Source organism: Oenanthe melanoleuca, chromosome 13, assembly GCF_029582105.1.
Source record: "Oenanthe melanoleuca isolate GR-GAL-2019-014 chromosome 13, OMel1.0, whole genome shotgun sequence".
Taxonomy (NCBI): Eukaryota; Metazoa; Chordata; class Aves; order Passeriformes; family Muscicapidae; genus Oenanthe; species Oenanthe melanoleuca.
Genome location: NC_079347.1, coordinates 4034643 through 4059762, shown reverse-complemented (window position 1 = coordinate 4059762; position 25120 = coordinate 4034643). Strand labels below are relative to the sequence as shown.

The window sequence follows — 25120 nt, the reverse complement described above, 5'->3', positions numbered from 1 at the left end:
TGCCTCATTCCATCCTGCACATCCAAAAGCAAAGCTGCCCTGCGAGCTGAGGAGAGACTGGGCAGCATTGCCTGCTGGAGACGGAGGGGAAACTGCCCAAAGTGGCTGTCAGAGCGTGGGGAAGGATGGAGCCGGGTCTGGGGACATTTCTCGGCCTGGCCTGGGGTGGAGGAAGGGCCTGGAAGGGAAAAACTGGAAGGGAAGGACTTGGAAGGGGAGGGTTTGGAAGGGGAGGGTCAAAAGGGAAGGGCTTGGAAGGGGAGGGTTTGGAAGGGGAAGGGCTCAAAAGGGGAGGGCTTGTAGCCTCGGGGCTGGGTTCTTGCCTTTGGTTTTAGTTTCGGTTCCCTCTCGTCGCTTCGGCCATGGCAAAAGCTCAGGAGGGATGTGGAGGGCCTGGCAGCCTGGAGGCCGAGCTGACCTGCCCCATCTGCCTGGGTGTGTACCAGGAGCCGGTGTCGCTGTCCTGTGGCCACTGCTTCTGCCGGCTGTGCCTCGAGAAGGTGCTGGGAGCACAGCAGGGCTCCCAGCTCTGGACCTGCCCCACATGCAGGGCCTCCCTGGGGCCCGGAGTGAAGCTGCAGAAAAACTTCAAGCTGGCCAACATCGTGGAGGCCTTTCAGGCCACCGCTCCCAAAGGACAACCGGCTGGAAAGGAAAGCCTCCAACAGGGCAAAGGCTCCACGAAGGGGAAGGCGGGCGTGGTTCCCTGTGAGTACTGCCTGGATGGGTCCCAGCCGGCCGTGAAAACCTGCCTGGTGTGTGAGGCGTCCCTGTGCCAGGCCCACCTGAGCAAACACAACGCCAAGGGTTTCCATCAGGGCCACGTCCTGGTGGAGGTGGGAGCGGGCAAGGCGGAGGAGAGGAGGTGCCGGGAGCACGGCAAGCTGCTGGAATGTTACTGCCTGAGAGAGGAGACGTGCATCTGCATGCTCTGCTCCATCGCCGGGGCCCACAAGGGCCACGAGGTCATCACCATGAAGGAGGCACGCGAGCAAGAGCTGGTAAGGAGCTCTTCCCTCGCCATGGTGCCTGTCGTGGCCGTGAGGAAAGGGGGAAAGCCGCAGGAAGGGCGGCGGGGCTTTCACGGGTAATGGCGATGGGCGTGAGGGCAGCTCTGGCCGTTTTCTCTCCGCCGCAGCAAGGGACTGCTGCACAGTGCTGGGGTTTGCTTTTCATTCCCTCCTGTGTGCTGCCAGAACAGTGTGGACAGCTAAGCAGAGGGAGGAGAGCAGAGGAAGGTGTTTGGGGCCGGCCGGGACGAGCGTGGGTCGGTCCCTCAGGCTGAGGGGACGTGGCAGAGCCAGCGAGGGGCTCCGGGACTCTGACTGCCAGCCGCCCTCACTGCAGTGTTCCCGGCTGGGGTTGAGAAATATTCCTGCCAGGATTAGGAAATCCTTTCCTCCACAGAGCCCTGGCAGTGTCACTGCTGCTGAACTTCGGATGGGAAGGGAGTTTTCCCTCTCAAGGTCCTTCCCTTGCGCTCTGTCTGTGCTGTAGCACGGTGGGGGTCAGGCGCTGCTCCCCAGTAAACTGTGGCAGGGTGAGGGGATGCAATCTCAAATTGTTCTGGGGAGATTCAGGTTGGACTTCAGGAGGAGTTTCTTCCCTGAGACATTGGAAACATTGGAAGGAGCTGCCCAGGGAGGTGGTGGAGTCCCAGCCCTGGCGGTGTCCAGGGAAGGACTGGACGTGGCACTCAGTGCTCTGGGCTGGGTGACAAGGTGGGCATTGGGCACAGCTGGAACTCGATGAGCTTGGAGGTGTTTTCCAACTTCAGTGATTCTGGGATTCCTCCCTCAGCCACAAATTTTGTGAAGCCAGTGTCCCAGTGGATATGAGAGACATTGGGCCTCCGTGTTCCTGCCTCTGAGTCCAGCTGCTGTCCTTGAAACACTGCACAATCAGCTGTGGCTGAGGGATAAAATGCATTTCCTGTGCTTACTTACTGCCTTGAAGAGAGATAATGGCCATTTCAGCAGCTCCACAGACTGACTGCCAGTGTGGTTTGAAGCTGTTCCTGCTGGGAGCTTCAGTGCTGTCTTTCTTTCTGTCAGGTTAAACTCTCCAACACCATGACAGAGCTGCAGGAATCTAAAAATTACCTAGATAGTGGCCTAGAAGAGCTTCAGAAAAGTGAGACTCAGATCAAGGTTGGTATCCAGATTATTGCTAATTTAGAGCATCTTTCCTTCTTCACACTTTCCCAGCAATAACTGATGGTAACTATACTATTAGAAGCAGATGAATAGAAAGGGAAAAGAGTGGTTTGAGGAACTGCCAGAAGCCAAGCTTTATGCAGCCTTCCAGCTCCTCCATAGGAGGAACCAGCTGGGGGATTCCACCCTGTGTTATGGTTGCACAGACCAGGTTGAAGGACTGGCAGGCCACAGACTGTACATAAGATTATGTATTTTTAAAGTTTTCTACCTGTTTGATAAAAGAAAACCAATTTATATCTACAAGTGGGATTTTCAGTGTGTACCAGCAAGCTCTCACATTGTTAGCTGAAATTCATCTGACTTTGTTACTACGTCAAAGTTACATTAGATATTCTAAGCAAATGTTTGTTGTCTGCTTCCTTCTAAAGCCAGTGCTAAGGAGAGATACAATCCTAATTGATAAGCAGAGGCACAAAACCTAAGGGTGGAGTTTCTGAGCCTTTTTCTTATCTCTTCATTTAGACCAATACCAAAACACTGACTTCTCAGCTAGAAGAGCTGTTTAAAAATATTAAGACGGAGCTTGATAAGAAAAAGAGGGTGATCCTGAGAGACCTTCTGCATAATGAGGAAGCAGACCTGGCAGTCATTGCTGACAAGAGGAAGAAAATGGAGCAGAAGAGAGACCAGGCTGAGCAGAATCTTCAGGCTTTGCAGAAGAGAAAAGAGCAATCAGATATTTTCCTCTTCTTCAAAGTAAGCAGTGATGTTCTGCTTTTCTTCATGGATATGCCTATTTCTCAGCCAGGTGATTCTGAAAATCACATTAATGATATTTTTCTGTCTTCTTTTTTTTTTTTTTTTTTTTTTTGCAATCCTCTTGGTAGGATCTGAAACTGGTCACAGACAGGTATGTTCCACTTCATAACACTTGTTTTCTTCTTTGAAAATAATGGTGTTGCTAACTGGGATCAAACCCCACTGCCTGTGTCCCTCTGTCCCACCTCCCTGTGCTGCAAAGCTGCTCCCTATTCCAGCTAAGCCAGAGGGCACCACATGCACACAATTAACAGGGATGGAGAGATCCCTGCCTGCTCTTACACTTGTCCCTTTACATTCCAGTTTCCTGGCTGGATTCTAATGAAAACCACTGGCTTTTATTACCAGAAAACTGTTTTTATTAGAGGTGAAGCCCCTAGGGTTCAGTTTGCAGTAACACTCTCTTGGATACACACTGGTGACCCTCCCTCAGGTGAGTTCCCAGGGAGCAGCCTTTGGCAGCAGAGGTACCCAGCTCATTTCCCACCAAGTTTTTGACTTGTGGACAAGCTTGGTAGCTAGAAAGATTTATTATCACTTCTCTTGCATGAAGAGAAGTGATCTGCTTCTTTCATTTACAACTTCCCATTTCCTATGTGATGCCTGGGTGTCAGCTGTAATTCAGTGGTGCAGCACTGCACCAACAGCTGCAGACACACTGCAGCAGCACTGCAGGCCCAGCTGCACAAAGAGCTGCTCAAACATCTGCCTGGAATTTGAGAGGTCACCTCTGTGGCTTGCACAGACTAAAGCTGAGTTCAAACTCAGATTGTGAGGAGAACTTGGAATCACTGTGTGTCTCAGGGCTGCAGCTCAGTCTGTTACCCACAGCTGTGCCACAAGCCTGTGGCATCAAGGTAATTTTCCAGAAACATAGACACCATTTAATAAGTCTGGCATTCTTGTTCTGCCACTGCTACAACACCAAGAACCTGCCTGCAGCAAGCCCTGTTCACACATGGGGAATACCAAAACACCTCCTCCTCTCCCATTATCAGCCTTTGAAAATTCCAGTACAAGTCAGCAAAAGGCACTGCCAAATAAATAACACTATGTAATAATTGAAACTCAGCCTTCACAAAGGGCTGTTAACCCAATAATTCATGTTGCCAAAGCCCTCTCCGTGGCAGACTGTCCCAGTGAAGAATTGTTGCCTTTGGATGCTGGATGGTTTTCCTTGGTGCAATGGCTCTCTGTGCCCTAGGATTGCCAGACTGAACCTGTGCCCTGAGCGTGTGTACGTGGAGGAAGTGCAGCTGGGTCAGAACTACACCATGAGCCAGTTTGACAGGCAGCAGCAGAGTTTCATGTGGCAGCTGGACTGCCTGCTGCAGGACGTGCGTGGTGAGCAGCCCCCACCCCGCCCCGTGGGAAGCAGGGACCCAATCCCAGCTGGGGGCAGCTCCTTCCACTGGGGTGAAGGGGCTGATGTGGGGTCTGAGAGTGCTGGGGAGGGCTTTGTGGATGAAAAGAAACAGGTCTTGTGCAGGTGCAAGGCCAGTTTCTCCTCTCTTTGATGTGGTTTCCTTCTCCCACCAACTTCCCAAATTCTGGGTGCTCAGTCCCATTGTCAGGAAACATCCTCTGTGTTTGTCCAGCCCCATCCCCTTCTGGTTTATCTCTGACCATGAGATCCAGGGGACAGTACCCAGCCCCACACTTGAGTTCATTGCCAGCTGTGTAAACCATTTCTTTTTTTTTTCTTTTAGTTAGAACTTGCCAACTAAATGAAGGGCGGCAGGTAAGTCCTTTTCTTTACTTACAAAATGTTCCTTGCAAAATTCTCCAGTTGTTCATTTAAGAACTGTATGTCCTGCACTTTCCAGCTTCACTTTCAAGGAAACCCAAGCAGAGTCTCCAAGGCTGTCCCTCTCCTTAAAAGAAGGGAGTCAGATCTATTCACACCTCTTGTTCTGCTATTAACAAGATGTGATTTGTGTTTTACAAGGCTCTAATATTCAACACCATTTCTTTACAGCAAGACTACTCTGACTACTGATACCTCCCCAGAATGTAAGTATTCAAAAATTCCATTTATTCCTCAGGACTCTGGCTTGGGGCTGTGAGTCCTGCAGAGAAATTCTCCCACCTAACAATGTGATCAGCATTTTGTTGCATGTATCTCCTGTCCTTGCCAGAGCGTGCAGCCTCAGGGCACAGCTCTTGAAATCTGCACTAGGCAGAAATAGAAGAAATAATATATCCTCCTTCTGAGGGAGACACTGGGTTTACTTCAGCTCTCAGGAAAACTCTGAGAGTCCCAAGGAAACCATGGAGAGGTTCTCACCAACTGGGCAGGAGCTGGAGCAAACCCAGTACTTGAAAATGTTCCCTAGATAAATCCAAATGCTGCAGGAGATATGAAATGTGTGAACAGTATTTTTCTGCAGATAGCACTAGTCCAGTGCTCAAATATCTATCTGCTGGGCACAGCAGGGCAGCTTTTCTACAAGCTCTTTAAAATACATGTTATTTAAAAGTTACACAAAAGATTTTTTAAAAATTATTCTTTTAATTGCTGCAACTAAAGTTCAGTTTGCAAATTATTTTCTTCTTAATTCATAAATTCAGAAGAAAATCTTACATTCTTCACCACTTTTTAACTTTTGGAGCAAATCTAGAGATATGTTTTTTTAGTTAGTGTATATGTCCATTTATTTGTCTTGTGAGCTCAGTCAGTGGCTATGCTCTGTACAAAACCAGACAGTCACTCAAAACAGGTCAGGGAAAATAAATATTTGTTTCTGAGACAAGGCAATGTTTTACTTGGAAGCAACTTATCAGATGTGTTATAAAATATCACTTTATTTTACAGTAAGTGAAACTTTGTCATCTTGTTTATTCCTACTGCAGGAAGACATCATTTAGGAGGAGCAACATACATACTTGTTTAAGAACTTTAATTCTCTTAGGCCCAGACCTAAGAGAGACATGAAAAACATGTCAGAACTGAGATGGAAAGAAAAACTTAAATATTACCCAAAATTGCCTCTAATAATGAAAGCCTGCTGTGTGTTTTGATCTCTCCTCCTACCTTGCATTCAAATCAATTCCATAACATCTGAAAATTTTTTTATAAGTGCTAAGAATTAACATGAGCATAATAAAATCTCCACCTGCTGCTGCATTGAAAACTGTGGACTGTATTATATCATGGGTCTAATTATACTTTTGTACAATGATTTGTGATGCTTTTGTCACTATGTGGCTGAATGACCAAATAAATGGCTCTGAATACACGTAAGCAAGGCTGCAGGATTTCATACCAGCGCCAGGAATTAGTTGTTGAGAGCATTTTTTGTGGGTAGACTCCCAAGAAATCAAGGCTGAAGTTCTCTGTGCTTTTACAGGACTTGTGGCTACAACTCTGTCCTGTCACTTGTGATAATCAACATGCACCTGGTTTCAGGGATTAAAAATAAACACAGCAATCAATCTCAGATATAGAGTAATATCTCTCTTCCTGCTTTAAATGGACTCTCCAGCTGTGCTGTGTGCTCAGCCCTGGCTCTGCTGCACCCATCAATTGTCAGCACAGCAGAAAGTGCACGGCCAAATTTTGGGAGCTCAGGGTGACTTTGCAAATAATTCCTTCCTGCTCCATGCCAGCAAGGCACAAAGGGCAGCTGTTCAGCCACTCAGGTGAGAAAAGAAACGAGCCTGTCCTTCAGTACTTTCCTGCCCTGGGCCTTTCTCTGCCAGCTGAAGGGTGGGGAGCAGCCAGTGCAGGTCGGTGCTGCTGCTGCAGAGTTCCTGCAGTGCTGCAAATCCCTGCAGACAGCAACCTTCACTCAAACGTGGCATTTGTAATCCTGCTGCAGGCTCACAAAGCTTTTGGATAAATAGGAGTATCTAGGAAGGTGGGATTGCTGAGCTGATGGTGCAGTTTAATTCCCCCATACATTTGCTCGCCTGCAAAGAGACTCCTCAGAATTTGTGACTTGTTTTAATGTTCCATGCCTGAGCCTTGAGGAAGCAAAGAGCTGAAAGACTGGATGAAAGAAGGTGAGAAAATACACTGAGTCCAGCAATTACTGAACTAAGCCTTCTAACACACATTAACACTCTGAAAATTTTATCACCTAATTACTTCTTGACTCTAGGTGACAATATTGGACCATGACACACACTGAGAGTGCAGCAATTCTGCACAGATGTTTGAGCAGAACACTCTCTCTTGATTGCAGTATAATTGTGACATGCACAGTCCTGAGATATGGACAGGGTTTATTTCTTTTTGATATTTTTATGGCTTAAGTATTTTGATTACCTAAGAACTCTGATTCATTGCATCTTTCTTTTTGTATTACGCCCTCTCCCCTCCAACCACTCAATTTTTCCTTGGCATTTGTCTCATCCTTGATGGAAGCATTTAAAAGCAGCTCATTTTAGCTCTTCTTTTTTGGTTTTGCCAAGCACTGAACATTGTGACTGAATTAAAATAAATGCATTTCAAGCATTAGGATGGGCTTCTTTCTGTTACTTAGTCTGATGGGTTTTCTAAGTAAGTCAGAGCTGCCACACATAGATCTGTGTGTGTGTGACATTAATTAGAGCCTTCCAAGCCCAGCAGGTCAGGATGGGGAAGAAGGATTGTCCCAGGTAGTTCCATCTTCTCCATCTCCAAACTTAATGCAACAATGTGCAAATTCAGGCCTGAATCTGAGTGCACTGTGAGCTGTAGAGGGAAGGAAGGGCAAGGAGAGAAAGTAACTCATTTTTAAGCACTTCCAGCATAACTCAGCCATCCTCCCATGGAGCTGTACCAGGGACTGCCAGGAGGGCAGGACTGAAGGCAAAAGGCTCCTTACACAAGGCTGGGAGCCAGGAGAAATCCCAGGCTGCCCTTATCTGCTGAGTGATAACACTGACCTGGGAGCCTGGAAAAACTGGGAAGAGCCAGGGAGAGTCACTGTCTGTGGGGTTTATGGACAGAGGGCTGATAACAGCATCACAGGCAGCACACAGAGCAATGTGCCAGGTGTACAGGTCATGGACAGGAGCTGCTGGGCAAAAGGTGAGGAGGGAGAGTCCCAGGGCTGCCCAGGAGTGGAACAAAGCAATTTCCAGGATTAATTTTTATTTTGCAGTCTGACCAACTGGTCTGTGGAGATTTGATGTTCCAAAGATGATGTGGTGATGTGGAGAAGCAGAGGGTTTGCCAGGCAGGCAGAGTGGGATGGGCAGATGGCACACACTGGCATTTCTGTGTCAGCCAGTCCCAGCTCCTTAGCAGGAGGTTCTGGAGCATGAGGAGCCCTCATGAGAGGCACATTTCTCCAAGGCCAAAGGTTCCCTCAGCACAGAAATATATTGACCATAAAGCTTAATATACCTCAGAAAGAGGAAAGCAGTTGGAAGTGAAATTATTTAATTATCTTAAATAATTGCTTGGATTTTTTCCACCCATTTTTTAGAAAATCAGTCTAAAAGTAAGAAGAAAACCTAATTTTGGGGAGTTCCAGAAAAATAATGCTTAGGAATTTTTTCTTTTAATATCGTATTCCAAGAAGATATTATTTTCCTGCTTCTTCTGAAGACATGATGTATTGGATGATCCAAGTTTTTCCACAGTGCTTCTAGAACAAGAATGAAAATGCTGGAACACCCATGGCTTTGGGTTTGTGATTTTGTATTAGGATTCTGCAGAGTCCCCACACAAAAGGCTTTGAATGCTTTTGTCACAGATGTCACTCCTCCCAAGTATTTGCTCTGGCTGTCTTGGAGTCACCATATACTTCAAACTCAGTTAAAACTCCCGTGGAAGTCCCTAAAGGGATTGGGAAGTCAGCCACTGATGGTTTTGACAATGGAGTGTCGGGAAAGAGGGAGGGAGTTCTTCTATTTCCATTGCAATTGCCTGTTCTGGTTACCATGACATCTAATAAACCCTCTTTTCTGTGGAAATACTCAATATTTCTACAGTAAGATTTGCAGCATTTGCTTAACACTGAAAGGCACGAGCATGAATTCTGCAGGTTTGAAGTTGGCTTCGTTTGCTCCAACTGTGTATGGATGGGGTTTTTTGACAGCTCAAGGTTCCACCTGGAATGCAAATATTGGGCAATGTTTGACTTCAGAAGAAACATCTGCTTTTCTGTGCGTTGGGGAGGGGAAGGCAGACAGGGCTGGGCATGGCCCCTCCGACCTTGACTCTCGAGCCCAGAGATAAGAGCAGAGCACTTAACAGATACCTGGAATTTTTAATGCCCACATTACCAGGGATCATCCATCCTTCACATCTTTTTAATGCATCCCGGTGGTACCGCAGAGCAAAAAGGGGCCAGAGAGTGTCACTATCTCCGACCTGCACATAGTTGAATCTCTCTCCACTTCACATTATCAACCCAATACTTTCCATTGAAAAGGGCTGAGCGCAAAGCAAAGAACCCAGGAGCGGCTTTCCCCGGGGCCTCCCGTACCCGAATCCCTCGGAAGTGACCCGGGGCGGGGGCTGGAAGGGGCGCGGCTGTGCCCGGCCCTGCCTGCCCGGAGCGGGGCGGTGCTCCGTCCGTCCGTCTGTTCCTCTGTCTGTCCGTCCCTCCGTGTGTCTGTGTCCCTCTGTGACTCTGTAACTCTGTCCGTCGGTCCCAGGGCCCGGGGAGCCGCGGGCGGTGAGTGCCGAGGGAAGGGGGCGGGCAGGGCCGGGGGCAGCGGGGTCCGGCTCGGCCCCTCCTGGGCTGCTCGACCCCCGGCAGGAAGCAGCGGGAGGAGAGGAAAGTGCCCATGGAAGCCGTGGGGAAGCTGGGTAGGAAGGCAGTGGGACCCCGAGGGTGGAAGTGTTGTGTTAAAAGCTAAATTGTTTCTCTCACTTTCCTTTTCGCTCTGCCAGGACCGTAGATGTCGGTTTGGCTCCCAAAGCGCTCAGCAGACCCCGCCGTTTCGGGAGGTACGCAGCGTGCGGGGTTCTTCTTGCAGGTTTTTATTAATTTTATTAATTTGTGTTAGTTACAACACGACAGCCAACGCACTTGCATTGTCCAAGTGGGTTTCCATTTGATCGGGCGGGCTCTGGCAGTGTGGGATGCCCTGGGCTGAGCTGGCATCTCCTGCCGGAGGAAATTGCTCCGGGCAGCTCTTGCTCAGCCCATCCTCATTCCCAGCACAGCTGCTCAGTATTCCCCTCTCCCTGCTGACAGAGAGGGAGGGAGAAGGCCCTGACACGGGAATAACTCGCTGGAAGGACAAAGTGTCCATGAGAAATCCGGGTGGGATGGAAGCTGCTGCAGGGATCTACTTAGGGCAGGGCAGGGCAGGGCAGCCAACACGCTCAGCTGCCCTCGAAGTGCCACAACTTCCCTGGAATATCCCTGCCAGCAGGGAGCCGATTCCGTAGGATCTGCCCCAAAAATGCTGCTCGGGAGAAGTGAGGAGATCCCATGTTTGGGGTAGGAGCAGATCCCATAATTCACAAAAGCGAGGTTTTATTGTCCAGCTTTGCAGGTTTTCCACTTGAGTGGATGGCTGCTGGTTACTGTGCCAAAAGTGAGGCAGCTCTGCTTCCACATGTGTTCCTTAAACCTGGTTTTCATTATTCGTGTTATTTCCAGTCCTTTGTGGAAGTAAATGTTTGTGGCTTGAGTGTTTTGCTGGAGGATTTTGTCAAATTCCGAGGTGCAGGCAGTGTTGTTCCTGCTTATCTGGGTATTATCAGGGTAATATTGAATTTCCTTATTGCTCCACAACTGTAAAAACATTAATTAAAAAAGCCATTGTCAGACAAGGAAAGGTCTTTTAGTTGCCAAAATACTGTGCTATGCTTTCCTGGTTTTTTTAGGGGGGGTATTTTCTAAGGGCCCAGCTCTGGTTCAGCTTGTGTGGAACTTGGATTTCTGATTCACATGCTTCTCCTTTACAATTCTCCAGAAAATGTTCACAGCTTTTTTTGATTATGGGTTTATTTTTTTAGTGCATGTAAATTCTCCTGTGTAGCAAGGGGCACATGAGGGTGGGGGGTGATCACATACAGTGATAATTTAAATGCAGAAAACTAAGGAAAACTGAGATGGCTATTGTAGAAAAAATATTTTAATTTAGTTTCTATTCTGAAATGCTCACATCTGAAGTTTCACTTTGTAATAGTTATTTCAGCAGGTGATTGAGCTTCACAACCCATTTTTCTCTTATTCTCAAGGTGACTCTGATCTGCCACAGACAAATGAAGTCCAAGCCAGCCCTGGGCTGCAGGTAGTGCTCCCCCAAAAACAGAAGCCAGGCAGATGCTGCCACATCATGGGGTCAGAAAGAAGGGCCCAGATGGGCTCCAGAAATAGTCTGGAGGTCTGATGACTTTTAGAGACTGCAGGACCTCCTTGTATCTTTATTTTATGGCAGTCAGTTGATAACAGATACTGGAAATTCCTCAGCTCTGTCTTGCAGGGTTTTTTTTATTTTATCTTAAGTGAAGTTTGTAGTAATGAGACACCCCCTGAAAGGCCAAAAGGAGTGATAAAAGTGAATTCTAGGTTGTCTGTAAATAGCAGCTTTCAGAATAAAAACAACCCAACAGCTCCTTTTTCAAGTTAAATGTACAGAATGTCCTTCAGTGTCCAAACCATGAACCAAAGGGGTTTTCTCAGAGTTGGTTTTTTTTATATTTAAGAACAAAATCCAGTTTTATTAGGCAAGCCTGGGCTAACGGTTACTAAATTAATACAGGGCAGCACTTTGGGGCAGAAAAGGGTGAAATGAGTGTTGGAAATTGTGTCATTTCCTACTATCCTGACATGGCACGGGGCAGGGACTGTGTGGTGAAAGGTCCTTTTCATGCCACCAGAGAAAGCTGTCATGCAAGTCAGCACAAAGAGCCAGTGTGTGCTCAGAGTTCTGGAGCCAAAAAGGTTTTTGCTTAGAACATTTCCCTACTGTCTGAAACCCAGGCACCCCCTCCCGTGCAGATGTTTTACAGCAGCACCAAACTGAGCTCCCTGGGGTTTGTCTTGGCACATTTAAGAAAATCCCCAGGTTTGAGTGAGCTGCCTGCAAGTCTTGGAGAAGGGATAGAAGGAATCAGGATTTTCACTACTGAAATCTTTACTAAAATCTTAGAAAACAAACTCATTGCTACACATAAAAACTAGTCTGGGTTGATTTGTTTTTTCCCCCCCTCAGCTTTTACAGTATTGATTTGCTGAGCTTTGGGTGGGTGAGAAGCCTTTTGATTTGTGACTCTCTGCTGGTAAAACAAATAAAACTTCTTGAGCAAATACAGCTCCAAAATGTGCTTTTGCAAAGTCGAGCTGACACAGACTTTTGTAATACTCCCTTGGTTCTCACTGTATTTAGGGGAGTTGTGAGGGCTGTAAATCATCCCTGAGCACACTTTGCAGTCCTGTACAGGTGGGTGAGATTGGAAACCTGCAAGGTAGGGGTGGGGGTCTCCCCCAGGTGTGATCACTGTGTCATCTTGAACATGCCCCTTCTTGTTGTACAGTTTCTTAATTTGAAAATCCTGATTCTTCCTGTGCCTCTGGAGGTGGCACTCAGTGCCCCCAGTGCCAGTTTTAATTAGGAAATATTTCTGTACCAGCCCTGGCACAGCTGCCCAGGGAAGCGCTGGAGTCCCCATCCCTGGAGGGATTTAAAAGATGTAGATGTGGCACTTGGGGACATGGGTTAGTGGGGACCTTGGCACTGCTGGCAGTGGTTGGACTGGATGATCTCAGGGGGATTTTCCAACCTGAATGACTCCACAGTTCTGGGATGCTCTAGCTACTTGTGAAATGGTGATTAAATGAGCACATCCTGAGGCAGACCCAAGTGGCATCCTTAGCACTGCCAGTTCCAGGAGCAATTTATTAATTGGTACCATTAATTCAGGACAATTGGACAATTAATTGGGCAATTAATTCAGCAGTGAACATTCCATGGACAGTAGTCTGGCTGATGTTTGCACTGCACAGAGAAGATGTGGGCAGCACATAAATTCCATGTTGTCCTTGGCACTCTGGGGCTGCAGTGCCAGCAAGGGAAGCCTGGCAGTGCCAATTCTCAGGGTTCTCATGCTGGGTCTCCCCCCAGAGCAGTTCCTGGCTGAAATGGCCTCCTTGTACTGGTGGTACCAGGTACTGGTACCAGAATTTCTGCAGAATTCTGGATGTTTTCTGAAGGTGGGAGAGTAGGTAAGTGCTGCAAGTTTCATTAGGGTTTGTCTCATCAAGATTTTGCCCTTTTCCAGTCAGGCAATATTTCCCAGTATTAAATTATTGGTATAATTGTCCTGCTTTACTGTCTGTGGGCAGCTTGGACTAGAGCACCAGTTCCAGCAGAAGTGTCCCACCTACCTATCACTGTGTCCATTCATATGTTTTCCAGTTGTGTACAATATTTTGATCAGGTGCAATTTCCTTGTAAAACCAGCTTTTCCAAAGTGTGAAGGGCTTTTTTTTCACAGCGTGTTATGGGCTGTAAAAAAGCCACTTCTTAGGTAAACAGCCTTTACAGTATTTGGCATGCATCACTGCATTAAAAAAAAAAAAAACAAAACCAAAAAGCAACCCACAAGAGCTGTGCTTTGCAGGAAATGTCCTACCTGCAGTTAATTTTCAGCAGTTGAACTGGAGTGGCTGTGGCACTACAATAACCCCTCTGTCTGGCTTTGCAAGGTGGAACAGGCTGCAGGCAGGGATTTTCTCAAGGAAGCCTCCCAGGAAGGCAGAGCTGCTGCATTCTTGTGCATTTCCCAACCCTGCCAGGGGCAGGTGTGTTCCACAGGTATCAGCTTCCCTCCTGGGAAAGGTCACTGCTTGCTTCACAGGATCCAGGGTGAGGCTCATTCCCAGTTTGCTTGGGAATTGCTTGCTTTCTGCTGAGCTGAGAGTTTCAGCCCTGGCTTTTTATAAATGTGCAAGTCTCACATTGTACATTCATTTTTTGATTTGTCTTTGTGTTTTCAGTGACTCCTGGTGATGGCAGCAATGACAGAGACCAACAACATCCATGCAGTGATGGAAGGGCCAGAAGAAGATGCCAAGTGCAGTTTCCATCACAGAATATTTCTGGAACCCCAAGAGAAGAAGAGGAACATGAAGGCTTTGCTGGTTAAGCAAGCAAAGAAAACTTGCAGCTGCACCCCAGCCAAAATTAAAGATTGTATTTTGGGGTTTTTCCCCATCTTACAGTGGCTTCCTAAATACAACCTCAGGGAGGATCTCCTGGGGGATGTCATGTCTGGTGTGATCGTGGGGGTGCTGCTGGTGCCACAGTCCATTGCCTACTCCCTGCTGGCAGGGCTGGAGCCCATTTATGGCCTGTACACATCCTTTTTTTCCTGCATCATTTACTGCATCTTCGGCACCTCCCGCCACATCTCTGTCAGCATCTTCGGGGTGGTGTGCCTGATGGTGGGGCAGGTGGTGGACAGGGAGGTGGAGAGAGCTGGCTATGAGCTGCAGCCAGGGCTCAGTGCCCTGCCAGGGGACAGCAACAGCTCCAGCAACGGGACAGAGCCACTCTGTGACAAAAGCTGCTACGCCATGGCCGTGGCTGCCACCATGACCTTCATCTCTGGAGTTTACCAGGTAAGGGCAGCACGCTCAGCTGAGAGACAGAAATGAGATCAGACATCTCTTGGAGCCCTGCTCACTGGGAATTTGAGACTTTCTGTGCTGACAGCACTGACCCCAAGAGAACACTGCATTTCACTGAGGCTGTGGAGAAGCTTCCAAAATTGAGTGACAGAACTGGGATTGTGGGTGTGTGGTTTGAATAGAAGTGTGTAATATCACAAAAACTTAGAATATAGTAATATATATATAGCAAGATGGAGGTTTTAGGGCAGAGGTTTGTCCTACTTCACCTTCTTCTTCACCTTCCTCTTCACCTTCTTCTTCACCTTCTTCACCTTCCTCTTCACCTTCCTCTTCACCTTCCTCTTCACCTTCTCCTTCATGGGTCTAGGTGGTATTGTGTAACTGGATAGAAAATTCAGCACTGTGGGCCATGGGTGGTTTGTTAATGAGTTAAAAGTAAAAATAATTTAAGTGTCATTTCTTAATTGGATGGTTTATCCTTAAAAGGCCTTGCAGAGAGAGAGAGAGAGCTCCATTTTTAGTTTGTTAGCTTGAAGTGCTGTAGAACTTACAGTTTGTGAGACTATAAAATAGATGAGAACTAATAAAAATCTGAGTACAAGCAAGAAATATTATCTTGCACATTTAATCCTGACCCTGGCAAAAAGAAGATAAAGACTCAACACAACATCTGGGATTTTTTGTGCAGAATAGTTATTTTTTATTGTGGATAGTTCATTTTCATATGGCATTAGAAGGTGTTTGAATGTGCTTGGTTAGTAATCTAGTGAAACTCAGTTCATTGGTTGGTAAGGTCTATTGTACATGTCTATCAAACTGTTTTTAGACAGTTTGCATATTTTCTTCACAGATTTTAATGAGATAGAATTCTTGCAACTTGTTTTTTTTTCCACAAGAATACATTGTTATGCAAATTGATTTTCATTCCTAGAATTTGTTTCTCATAGAAACTCAACAGGCTAACTTAATTCAGTTGAAACAGTAATAAAACCTGATTTTACAAGGCCATTTTTTTAAAGATTTATCTTTTTACAGCAGACAGGCAGGTGTGGTGTGCAAATAGTTGTAATTCTTCTGTGGGAGATGTCCCCATCCTGCTGGGCTTGCACCTCAGGGCTGGAGGTCACTGTGCTGCAGGAAACTCCTCTGGGTGCTCTCCCCCTTTTTTTACAGCATTTCCTGCCTGCACTGCTTCTCTTTGCTTCTCTTTTGGGGAGTGCTCTCCTTTTTTTAACAGCTTTTCCTGCCCTCATTGTTTCTCTTTTGGGGTTTGTAAGGACCTGCACCTCCAGCTCTCAAGGTTTGCTCATCACCCTCCTTGCTGTGGCTGAAACTCTGTTTATTTTCATTTTTTTGCATTAGACCCCATTTCATCAGGCCAAAATCTGATGTACCAGCTCCTAATTCCAGTCTTTAATCATTTGCCTTTAACAAAGAAAAATCTGGACAGTAAAAGTATCTCCAGCTTCCTTTTATTTCTAAATGTGCTTTTAAAACTTTGCTGTTTGCCCATTTGAAGCCAAAACAATGCAATTGCATGGAAAGGGTTCTGCTGACAGGATCCAATATATTTTATATTTATACATTTCATTTCCTAGAACTCACTGCTTGCCTAAATTAAAGCAGGTATCCTTGTTTTTAGTCTTACTCATTAACCAGAATGGGATTATTTTTAGCAGTACTGCAGAGCTGTGGTATTTGGGTTTGTGAGTTCACATTCATTTGTTCTCATCTGTCCAGGATGACAACCAATCAAAATGTATGGGAGGGGAGCAAAACATGTTTGTGAAACTTTAAAACACAGGTTTTGGACACAACCTGGAACTTTTTGTACTACAAGTTTTGTGTTAAGTTTTTTCAGAAATATTCTGGGCCTCCCAGGCTACACTGAATTTTGGGTTTCATCTTTCATCCCCGTGGGATGGGTGCAGATTTGGAGTTGTGAATTGCACTTATTATTCTTTGCAAGTACAAATACAGTTAAGTTTCTTTATCTGAAGAAATCAGACTAGTTTATCTTCTGTCCCTGTGAATATTAAGTATATTCTCTACAGGCCAACACCCTCAAATTTATTTTTTCAACCAAAATCACATATTCTTTGTATCAGAAACTTTACAATCAAATCATAAAAAGCAAATCTTCTCCCACCAGTTAATACAGCCCAACTAGGTAAGCTATTTATCATTAATGTTTTACACTTAGAACAACTTTGAATAAATTATCAAGGCTATGAGGGAGCCTTTTTGAGAGCTGTGAGCTCTCAGCCAGTCCAGCTGCCAGACCTGCCTTCTCTTCAGTAATTCTTTGAGATTCTCATGGAGTTCCCAGTTTTCTCTATTTCATATTACCTGCAGCAGAGTTTGCAGCTGATTGCAGATTTTCTGAGTCAGAGGACAGCTGTTAGGACAGTTGTTACCCACAATAAAACCTGTGGTTTTATTGCAGGCTCTGAACTCCAGTGTAAGGCAGATAAAGGCTGCCAGAAAAGTTTTAGATCCTTGCAAAGTTCACAGAGTTTAGAGGAACTGAAAGAGAAACAGCAGAAGCAGACAGTGTTTCAGTTTTTCTTTTTTCCCTAGGTTTTTTTTTTTTTCTTTTTTCCCCACCAGGATGATTAGCAGAGCAAACAATAAACATTTGTTGAGGGGATGAAGACCCTCAGAAAGTCTAGTTTGAAAACTGGAGACTTTTCTCCCTGCCCAGACCACACCTCATCCTCCAGGGCCGTGCACAATGTTGGGTGTTTTTATCCCAGCTGGTAAAATCCGTGGGATTTGTGTCCTGACCTGTTGTGTGTGTTTGATCCCTTCCAGGTGGCCATGGGTTTTTTCCAGGTGGGCTTTGTCTCCGTGTACCTCTCGGATTCTCTGCTCAGTGGGTTTGTCACCGGGGCCTCCTTCACTGTCCTGACCTCACAAGTCAAGTACCTGCTGGGGCTGGACATTCCCCGCAGCGGGGGCGTCGGCTCCCTGCTCAGCACCTGGATAAACATCTTCAGGAATATCCACAGGACCAACATCTGCGACCTCATCACCAGCTCCTTGTGCTTCCTGGTGCTCATCCCGGCCAAAGAGCTCAACGAGCGCTTCAAGTCCAGGCTCAAGGCTCCGATCCCAGTGGAGCTCTTCGTGGTGGTGGCGGCCACTCTGGCGTCTCACTTCGGGAAGCTCCGGGAGAATTACGGCTCCAGCATCTCGGGCCACATCCCCACGGGGTTCCTGCCACCCCGGCCCCCCGACTGGAGCCTGCTGCCCAGCGTGGCGCTGGATGCCATCCCCATCGCCATCATCGGCTTTGCCATCACCGTCTCGCTCTCGGAGATGTTCGCCAAGAAGCACGGCTACGCCGTGAGGGCCAACCAGGAGATGTACGCCATCGGCTTCTGCAACATCATCCCCTCCTTCTTCCACTGCTTCACCACCAGCGCGGCCCTGGCCAAAACCCTGGTCAAGGAGTCCACGGGCTGCAGGACGCAGGTGTCGGGGCTGGTGACCAGCGTGGTGATCCTGCTGGTGCTGCTGGTGATCGCGCCGCTCTTCTACTCGCTGCAGAAATGCGTCCTGGCCGTCATCACCGTCGTCAGCCTCCGCGGGGCCCTGCGCAAGTTCAGGGACCTGCCCAAGATGTGGCGCCTGAGCAAGGTGGACACGGTGATCTGGGGGGTGACGGCGGCGGCCACGGCGCTGGTCAGCACCGAGATCGGGCTGCTGGTGGGGGTCTGCTTCTCCATGCTCTGCGTCATCTTCCGCACGCAGCGCCCGCAGGCGCCGCTGCTGGGCTGGGCGGCCGAGTCGGAGACCTACGAGTCCCTGGCCGCCTACAAGAACCTGCAGACCAAGCCTGGAGTCGTGGTGTTCCGATTTGAAGCCCCCCTCTACTACATCAACAAGGAGTGCTTCAAATCCTCCCTCTACAAGCAAACTGGGGTCAACCCCCTGTGGGTGAAGGCAGCCAGGAAGAAAGCGGAGAAGAGAATGCTCAAGGAGAAGGAGGCGGGGTCTGGGGAGAAGCAGAGCAGCGTCCCCGTGGATTTGGGGTCGGAGCCTGTGGGGTTTCACACCATAGTGATCGACTGCTGCGCCGTGCAGTTCCTGGACACGGCCGGCATCCGCACGCTGCGGGAGGTGCGCAGGGACTACGGGGACGTGGGCGTCCGTGTGCTGCTGGCCCAGTGCAGCCCCTCTGTCAGGAGCTCCCTGCTCAGAGGGGACTTCTGCCAGCAGGGCGAGGAGCAGCTGCTCTTCCACAGCGTGCACCAGGCCGTGGACTTCGCCCTGGGCACACACGGTGCTGCCAAGAACTAGCGGGGCTAGGGAGGAGGCTGGAACAAACCCTGGGCAGGCAGTGTGAGTGTACAGGCACAGGGCAGGCTGGGACTGTGCCTCCCTGGGTTCACCTGCACTCATTCCACAGCAGGTGCTGAAGGAAGGGAGTTCTTACCTCCATTGTGGCCACTCTGCCAATCTGAACTTTGTTGTTCATCTCATTCTCCTCTCTGGAGCTTTCTGTGTCTCAGTTTCACTCTTAAGTGATCAAATCTTTGTTACAACTCTGTCCTTGTGGATGAGGGGGGGATTTTGTCCTGTCCAGCTGAAGAATGAGGCAGTTCATTTCTCATCCCTCATTCTGGCCTTGCTTTCCATCACCACACCCTTGTGTGTGCCAAGGAATGGCTGCCAGGAGCTCTTTGCCCTGGTCTTTACTGGGCAGTGTTTGATTTTGCAATCTGAATCTCAGATAGAGAAATCAAATCTGAACATGCAGGAAAATATCTTAATGGATATCTTTTAACCATCACCTCTCACCTCCAGAGGTTTTGGCACTGCCTCCTAATTCAGCCAGGCCACAAGGGCAAGGTTATCTCATTCCTCCACAGGCCTAAACCTGCCTGTGCCCGTGGAAATTCTCTCCAGCCTGATTTTAATGATTTTTTTTTTTTCATAGATGACTCTTTAGAAGTCTGATTCCTTCTTATGGTCAGTCAATTGTTTTCCTAATATTTAGGAACACTTCAGAATTGAGAACAATAGATATGGAAAATATCTAGTGCTTTAATTTTAACCAAAAAAAAAGTCCCTTCTAGGGAGTTTTTTACACCAGGCAGAGAGAATCACAAGCACCAAAGTGAAAAGGGACAAATAGATTATCCAACATCTGCCCAGATGTGTCCATGTCACACAGACTTTGTGCATGAATGCAGGATTTATTGGCTATAAACCCTTTGCTCTGTCCTGGACTTTATGCAATGGGAGTGCACAGATCATTGGAAAAGAAGCCAGGAAAATTCTTTTCTGAACTTTTTTTTTTTTTTTTTTTTTTTTTTTACCTATTCAGTGTAAATAAAGCTTTTTACTCTGATTTTAAATTATGTGGAAGTGAAGAGTGCCTGTTCCACATGCTAAAATCCAAGGGGAGGAAGAGGTTCTCTTTCCTCACAGCAGTAGAAAACAATTGTGAAGGCAGAACTGAAGGATTAACAACTTTTCCTGAATCCCAGCTGTACACAGCACACATCCCTGGAAGAGGGTGCTTTCCTCCCAGAGGAGTTTACAGTCTGAATTTCAGGTGCTTCACAGCTTTTAAAAGGGAAAGGTGCTGTGTACAAACAACATTCTCATCCTTAATCATTCAAAAATAATGAGTTAGAAGCCAAAAAGGCATAAAATACAATATGAATTGTGAAATGTTTACTAAATAGGAAGATATATTGAGTTTTGTTGGTTTTTGGGGTTTTTTTCTGAGCAAGGAGCAGTAACTATTCTCTTCTTTCTTTGAAAGTTGAATGTCATGGATCACCCTGGGAGCCTCAAAGAAGGATGAGGCAGCAGGAAGATGAGTCATTTTTGTTTTAACTGAACTCATTGCATTTTTTAGGACACCAGAGCAGCACAGAAATACTGGGGGAGGTGAGGGAAAAGCAGAACCTCACTGATACCCCTGTGCTAGAACTGGCCCTGGTGAGGAGAGAAACCTCTGAGAAAAGTCTGCAGCATTCAAACCCCACAAATACTGTTCTGCCTCCTTTATGAAGGAGATGAATCCCAAATAGGAGATAAATCCCAAATAGGAGATAAATCCCAAATAGAGATAAATCCCAAATAGGAGATGAATCCCAAATAGAGATAAATCCAAAATAGAGACAAATCCCAAATAGAGATAAATCCCAAATAGGAGATGAATCCCAAGTAGGAGATAAATCCCAAATTCTGCCAAATTTTTCCTTTGCTGCCATAACCTGCATGAACATTTTTATTCTGGGCTGAGGATCCTTTGTGCAGTTTGGGGAGTTGTAATCACTGAATTGGAATTGCCAGAGAGGTTTGGGCTGAGCTCTACAAAATTATATTATTATTAAATTTTTAGGATTATATTTTTAAATTTAAAATTTAACAATTTTAAAATTGTAAACCTGCAATTTTAGGTTGCATTTCAGTTTTTAGGGTTATATTTTTAGATTGCATTTCAGTTTGTAGGGTTATTTTTTTAGGTTGCATTTCAGTTTTTAGGGTTATATTTTTAGGTTGTATTTAAATTTTTAACCAAGCCTGATTTGTGAGGAGGTGCCACTCAGATCCCCTGGGTTGGTTTGTCCCCACAGGGATGGCAGTGCCACGTCCCCTTTGCAGCACAATTTGTTCACATGATCAGAAAGAATCTCTGGAACTTTGAACAAAAGCAGTTTTAAAATGCTGATTTTTTAACTCCTATTTTGCCACAGAACAGCAGAGCTAGGAGCACTGAAAATGCTGATGACAAAGGACAGCACAAATCTTTTATTTTATTTTATTTTTTATTGCAAATGTTCCTGCCTTGCTGCAGCTGCTTGTTCTCACCCTTTGCCCTGAGCTATGAGAGGACACAGAGGAGGAAGGAGCTGCTACAAAAGTCAAATAAAAACTGCTCTGGGTGATTCCATCCTCTTTCCCTCTCTCCCATGTTCTTTCCATGCTGCCCAGGTGGAGATTTTTTCACCTGTGACCATGCACAGTAACCAAATTCCAAACCTTTATTTATTAAAAGATGGTTTTGCAAATCCATTCCTACCTGTGCCAGGAAGGGAGGAATAGCAATGTTAACTCCAAAAAGGATCAGTGGGATGTGTATTTGTGGCTCTTGGCTATTTATTTACATTAAAGCACAATAAAAGAGCCATTAAATGGTTTTTCAGGTAATGAAATCAGATTATATCTAAAAGATGTGCTGAAGGTTACCTGGAGCACGTTGCATTTGGCCTCAGTGCTGTTTGTGCAGCCTCCAAATTCCATTTCAAGCAAAACACAAAAACTATTAAAATGCAACAGCAAAAGCAGGCAGGCAACCAAAAGAAATATTTTAATGTTCTTATTTAAAATAACATCCAGGGGTCATAGCATTGATAAGTATCTATTAATGCACACTGCCCTGGCTAAAAGGGAATAAATGCCATTTGCTAGAGAGTTCATGCAATAGGGAGTTCTTGGGAATTAACTGGAGATTAAAGCTTATTATGGCTGGAATTTCTTAGAACAGTGGGTTTCAGCCCTTTTCTTTTAGACCTGGAATAGTTTTTTTAGCAGAATCTGATTTGAGCCTACTGACAAGCAGCACTTTTTGCTTGCATTTCTTTATGGACTCTTCAAAGCAATCCAATTTTATCTTTGGGAATTGGGGATCACTGATTGGAAACTTTTCCTCTAAAGCATTTGTTTTATGAAGGAATTCCATGTATTTATTTATTTTGCTGCTGTGTGATGCATGCAGCAGCTGAATATCTCCATTTATGTTTTTTGATATTCCTGTCCTGTCCTGACAAGGGCTCTCCTGCCTTCTGTTGTTTTAAATGAACAGTGCCACGTTTTTTAGGGGGTTTTTTTTAAGTTTTTTTTTTTTGCCAGGTTTTTAAAGGTGAAATCTGCCATTCTCACTGCTTCTTCAGCTTTCCCTCATCCCCTGAAATTGTAAACTATGGGAAAGGGGCCCCTCAGAATGATTGGATTTGGGTTTTCCCTCAGTCTGGAGCAGGGATGTTCCTCCCAGGTACAACTTCAGAGCCCCAGTCCAGACTGGGAGCTGGTATAAATCAGTTCAATCTACTCCCAAATGTCCTAATCAGCAATTATCAGTCTGAAGGAAGAATTAAGAGATCATTAGCACGTTCATTAACGACCACAACAGAGCATTATGGAAATGAGCACTCAGCTGTACTGGAAATGTTTTCAGCACTCTCCTGCTCAGTGCCAGGCTCTGTTTTCCCTCTGCTGTGGTGTCTGAGAAACGTTTCACTTGTCTGAGTGTTTTGACACGAAAACCATTTTCAGTCCACTTCCCAAGGCAGGGGCAGGCACTGCAGAGGGCACAGGGTTTGTTTTGGGTTTACACTGACATAGCCAAGCTGGGATTTAGTGATGCTGATTCCCTTTGAGCCACTGCAGCTCCAAACCCTGCAGGACCAGCCTCCAGCCCCTGGTGTTACTGCAAATGTGCAATTTGCAATTTGCCAATTTGTTTTGCCTCAAGACACTGAATATTGACTGTAAACAGGAGAAATTGTGTGTTGGTGTTCCATGTGACCTGCTGCTCAGTTTTCATGATCTCTAGATAAAGTCAAAGCTCCTGAATAATAAAGTGAGTGTAAAACAACCCCAGAGCCCTGGGGCCTCAGTCTGGTTTGGGCTGGCAGAGGATTTGTGGAGCTGAACCTGGAGGTGTCTTCATTTCTGTGATTTGGTGTCTTCATTGTGGAATTTCTGTGATTTCTGTGATTTGTGTGAGTGTGGCACCAGCCCCTGTGCTGAGCTGCCTGTGTGGAAATCAGGGATTCCTGGGTTTATGGTTATTTATTTTTGTCTCATTTTGATCTCAGTCCAACCTGGCTGCCCTGGCCAGGCCAGCAGAGGAAGGTGCTCCCTGCTGGGAGAAATCTCAGCCACCCTTTTATCTCTGCTTATTTCTTTTGCCAAGCAAAAGAAATATTTCTTTCTTCAAGCAAAAATCTGTTTCAGGGCATTATCTTCTCTTATGGGTTGGGTTTTTCCCACCTGCTTTGGAAAAGTGATTAAATGCTTGAAGTAATTGACATTTTAATTTATTTTTTTCGTGGACATGGCTAAGCTGATGAAGCTGGGATGCAAATATTCCTGTGCTGCCCTTGCCATGCTGGGGCTTCATATTGGTGTGGCTGAGTTTGTTCTGCTGGTGTAGGATGATGTTGTGGGACTCCAAAATTGGTGGAACTCCAAAATTGGTGGAATTCTCCACACTAGAAGGGATTGCACTGGGAATGACCTCGTTAAATCCCAGGAGTTAATTACATCATCTTTATAAGCCTTTGGAGGATCAGCTACCCCTGTGAAAATCAACCTGATCTTTACAATTTCAGTCAAATCTATCTGAGGTGGAAATAATTCTGAGCCTTGCTTTTCCCTTCAGTGCTAAAAGCAAGGCTTCTGCTTAAGTAAAATGGCAAATATTTAATATATATATATTTAGTTCATAGCATAATTAGTACCTGTCTATTTTATTTTCTAGAGATTCTATAAGCTAAGGCATAATGTTATTCTTTGATGTGCAAATTAATTAAATATTTCAGCATTGGATGGAGAAGCAATTTTCCATTTCCATGCTTAAATATTTGAATCCCAGCTCTGACAGCACTTAGTCCAGCTCCCAGGTGATCTAAAGATTCCACAGGTAGGTAGGAAACATTTTGTTGAACTTGGGTCCAATTTTTTATATCTGATTTTTTACTTAAAGAAGTAAATTTTATGTGTATTTGAAATGCAATTCAAACATGGTTAAGGAGAGGTTAAATCTCATTTTTTATGACAAGCACACAATGCTTTGAGTCTTTAATTTTGTGTTCCTGACCATCTCTAGTATGTTCTTGGTACATTCTGGGATACAATTTTTTAATAATTGAAAATTCAGAATAATTTTAGACTGTTGTGAATAATCTTCTGCAGAATAAATAAAATGACAAAATGTGCCTGGGCTTTGTTGGAGAAGCAGTTTAACCAAACAGGACCTCAGGACTGGACTCATCCCATTGGTCAGCACATCTGGCCTGTTTACAAAATAATTTATGTGTTTTGGGGGAAAAATGTGGGGAAATTGTGTAGTGTACAGAAAAGATCACTTTATACCAATGTTTGTAAGGCAAATTTGATTTTGTGTTCTGTGTCCATCCTGTGCCTGGCTGTGCTCTCCCTGCCCTGTCTGTCTGAGCTGTATCCATTGTTATTTGTAACTTTTCTTGTGCCTTTTTGTCACTGGAGATTTGTTAGCATGAGAACTTTCTGTCCAATCTGGTAAAATCACTGGGATTTCTTCAGCACAATTAAAAGATGAGATTTATGTTTGTTTTTTGTTTTTTTGTTGTCAGATAAATCCTTTATCACGGGATGGGTGAGGTTGGTCACTGGTGTCACCTCCTGCTCCTGCAGAGCCACCCCAGAGCTCAGGGCACAGCAGAGAGGGGCAGGACTGAGCTGAGTGTGGGAATGGGCAGCACTGAGCTCCTGAGAGTGGGAATGGGCAGGACTGAGCTCCTGAGTGTGGGAATGGGCAGCACTGAGCTCCTGAGAGTGGGAATGGGCAGGACTGAGCTCCTGAGTGTGGGAATGGGCAGGACT

At 45.9% G+C, this 25120-nt stretch overlaps 2 protein-coding genes across 6 annotated transcripts; both read left to right on the top strand.

Annotated features, from left to right (window-relative positions):
• The first annotated feature begins 145 nt into the window (after nucleotides 1-145).
• Nucleotides 146-7434, top strand: LOC130258727 (E3 ubiquitin-protein ligase Midline-1-like). Of its 3 annotated transcripts, none has more exons than XM_056502352.1 (8): nucleotides 146-1001; nucleotides 2055-2150; nucleotides 2682-2915; nucleotides 3047-3069; nucleotides 4183-4322; nucleotides 4688-4719; nucleotides 4957-4991; nucleotides 5832-6222. In XM_056502352.1, exons 1-7 carry the CDS (start codon nucleotides 363-365, stop codon nucleotides 4975-4977), a joined length of 1185 nt encoding a protein of 394 aa, XP_056358327.1. In that variant the 5' UTR covers nucleotides 146-362; the 3' UTR covers nucleotides 4978-4991; nucleotides 5832-6222. The 3 variants fall into 3 exon arrangements, with proteins under 3 accessions (XP_056358327.1, XP_056358328.1, XP_056358329.1); XM_056502353.1 differs by lacking the exon at nucleotides 5832-6222 and adding an exon at nucleotides 6951-7434 and having other exon boundaries at nucleotides 316-1001; XM_056502354.1 differs by lacking the exon at nucleotides 5832-6222 and adding an exon at nucleotides 6329-6418 and having other exon boundaries at nucleotides 316-1001.
• Nucleotides 7435-8537: 1103 nt separating this feature from the next.
• SLC26A2 (solute carrier family 26 member 2) lies at nucleotides 8538-24842 on the top strand. 3 transcript variants are annotated; one of them, XM_056502439.1, is made up of 4 exons: nucleotides 8538-9592; nucleotides 9811-9867; nucleotides 13874-14497; nucleotides 17324-24842. In XM_056502439.1, exons 3-4 carry the CDS (start codon nucleotides 13886-13888, stop codon nucleotides 18812-18814), a joined length of 2103 nt encoding a protein of 700 aa, XP_056358414.1. In that variant the 5' UTR covers nucleotides 8538-9592; nucleotides 9811-9867; nucleotides 13874-13885; the 3' UTR covers nucleotides 18815-24842. The 3 variants fall into 3 exon arrangements, with proteins under 3 accessions (XP_056358414.1, XP_056358411.1, XP_056358413.1); XM_056502436.1 differs by having other exon boundaries at nucleotides 8544-9592; nucleotides 9811-9896; XM_056502438.1 differs by lacking the exons at nucleotides 8538-9592; nucleotides 9811-9867 and adding an exon at nucleotides 10415-10633.
• The last annotated feature ends 278 nt before the right edge of the window (nucleotides 24843-25120 follow it).

Bases quoted from the DNA above. Each gene is read 5' to 3' on its own strand.
- LOC130258727 (XM_056502353.1), top strand. From the start codon at position 363: ATGGCAAAAGCTCAGGAGGGATGTGGAGGGCCTGGCAGCCTGGAGGCC. The intron at 3,070-4,182 runs GTATGTTCCACT...TCTGTGCCCTAG, and splicing joins CTGAAACTGGTCACAGACAG to GATTGCCAGACTGAACCTGT. The intron at 4,323-4,687 runs GTGAGCAGCCCC...TTTTTCTTTTAG, and splicing joins CCTGCTGCAGGACGTGCGTG to TTAGAACTTGCCAACTAAAT.
- SLC26A2 (XM_056502439.1), top strand. From the start codon at position 13,886: ATGGCAGCAATGACAGAGACCAACAACATCCATGCAGTGATGGAAGGG. The intron at 14,498-17,323 runs GTAAGGGCAGCA...GATCCCTTCCAG, and splicing joins TCATCTCTGGAGTTTACCAG to GTGGCCATGGGTTTTTTCCA.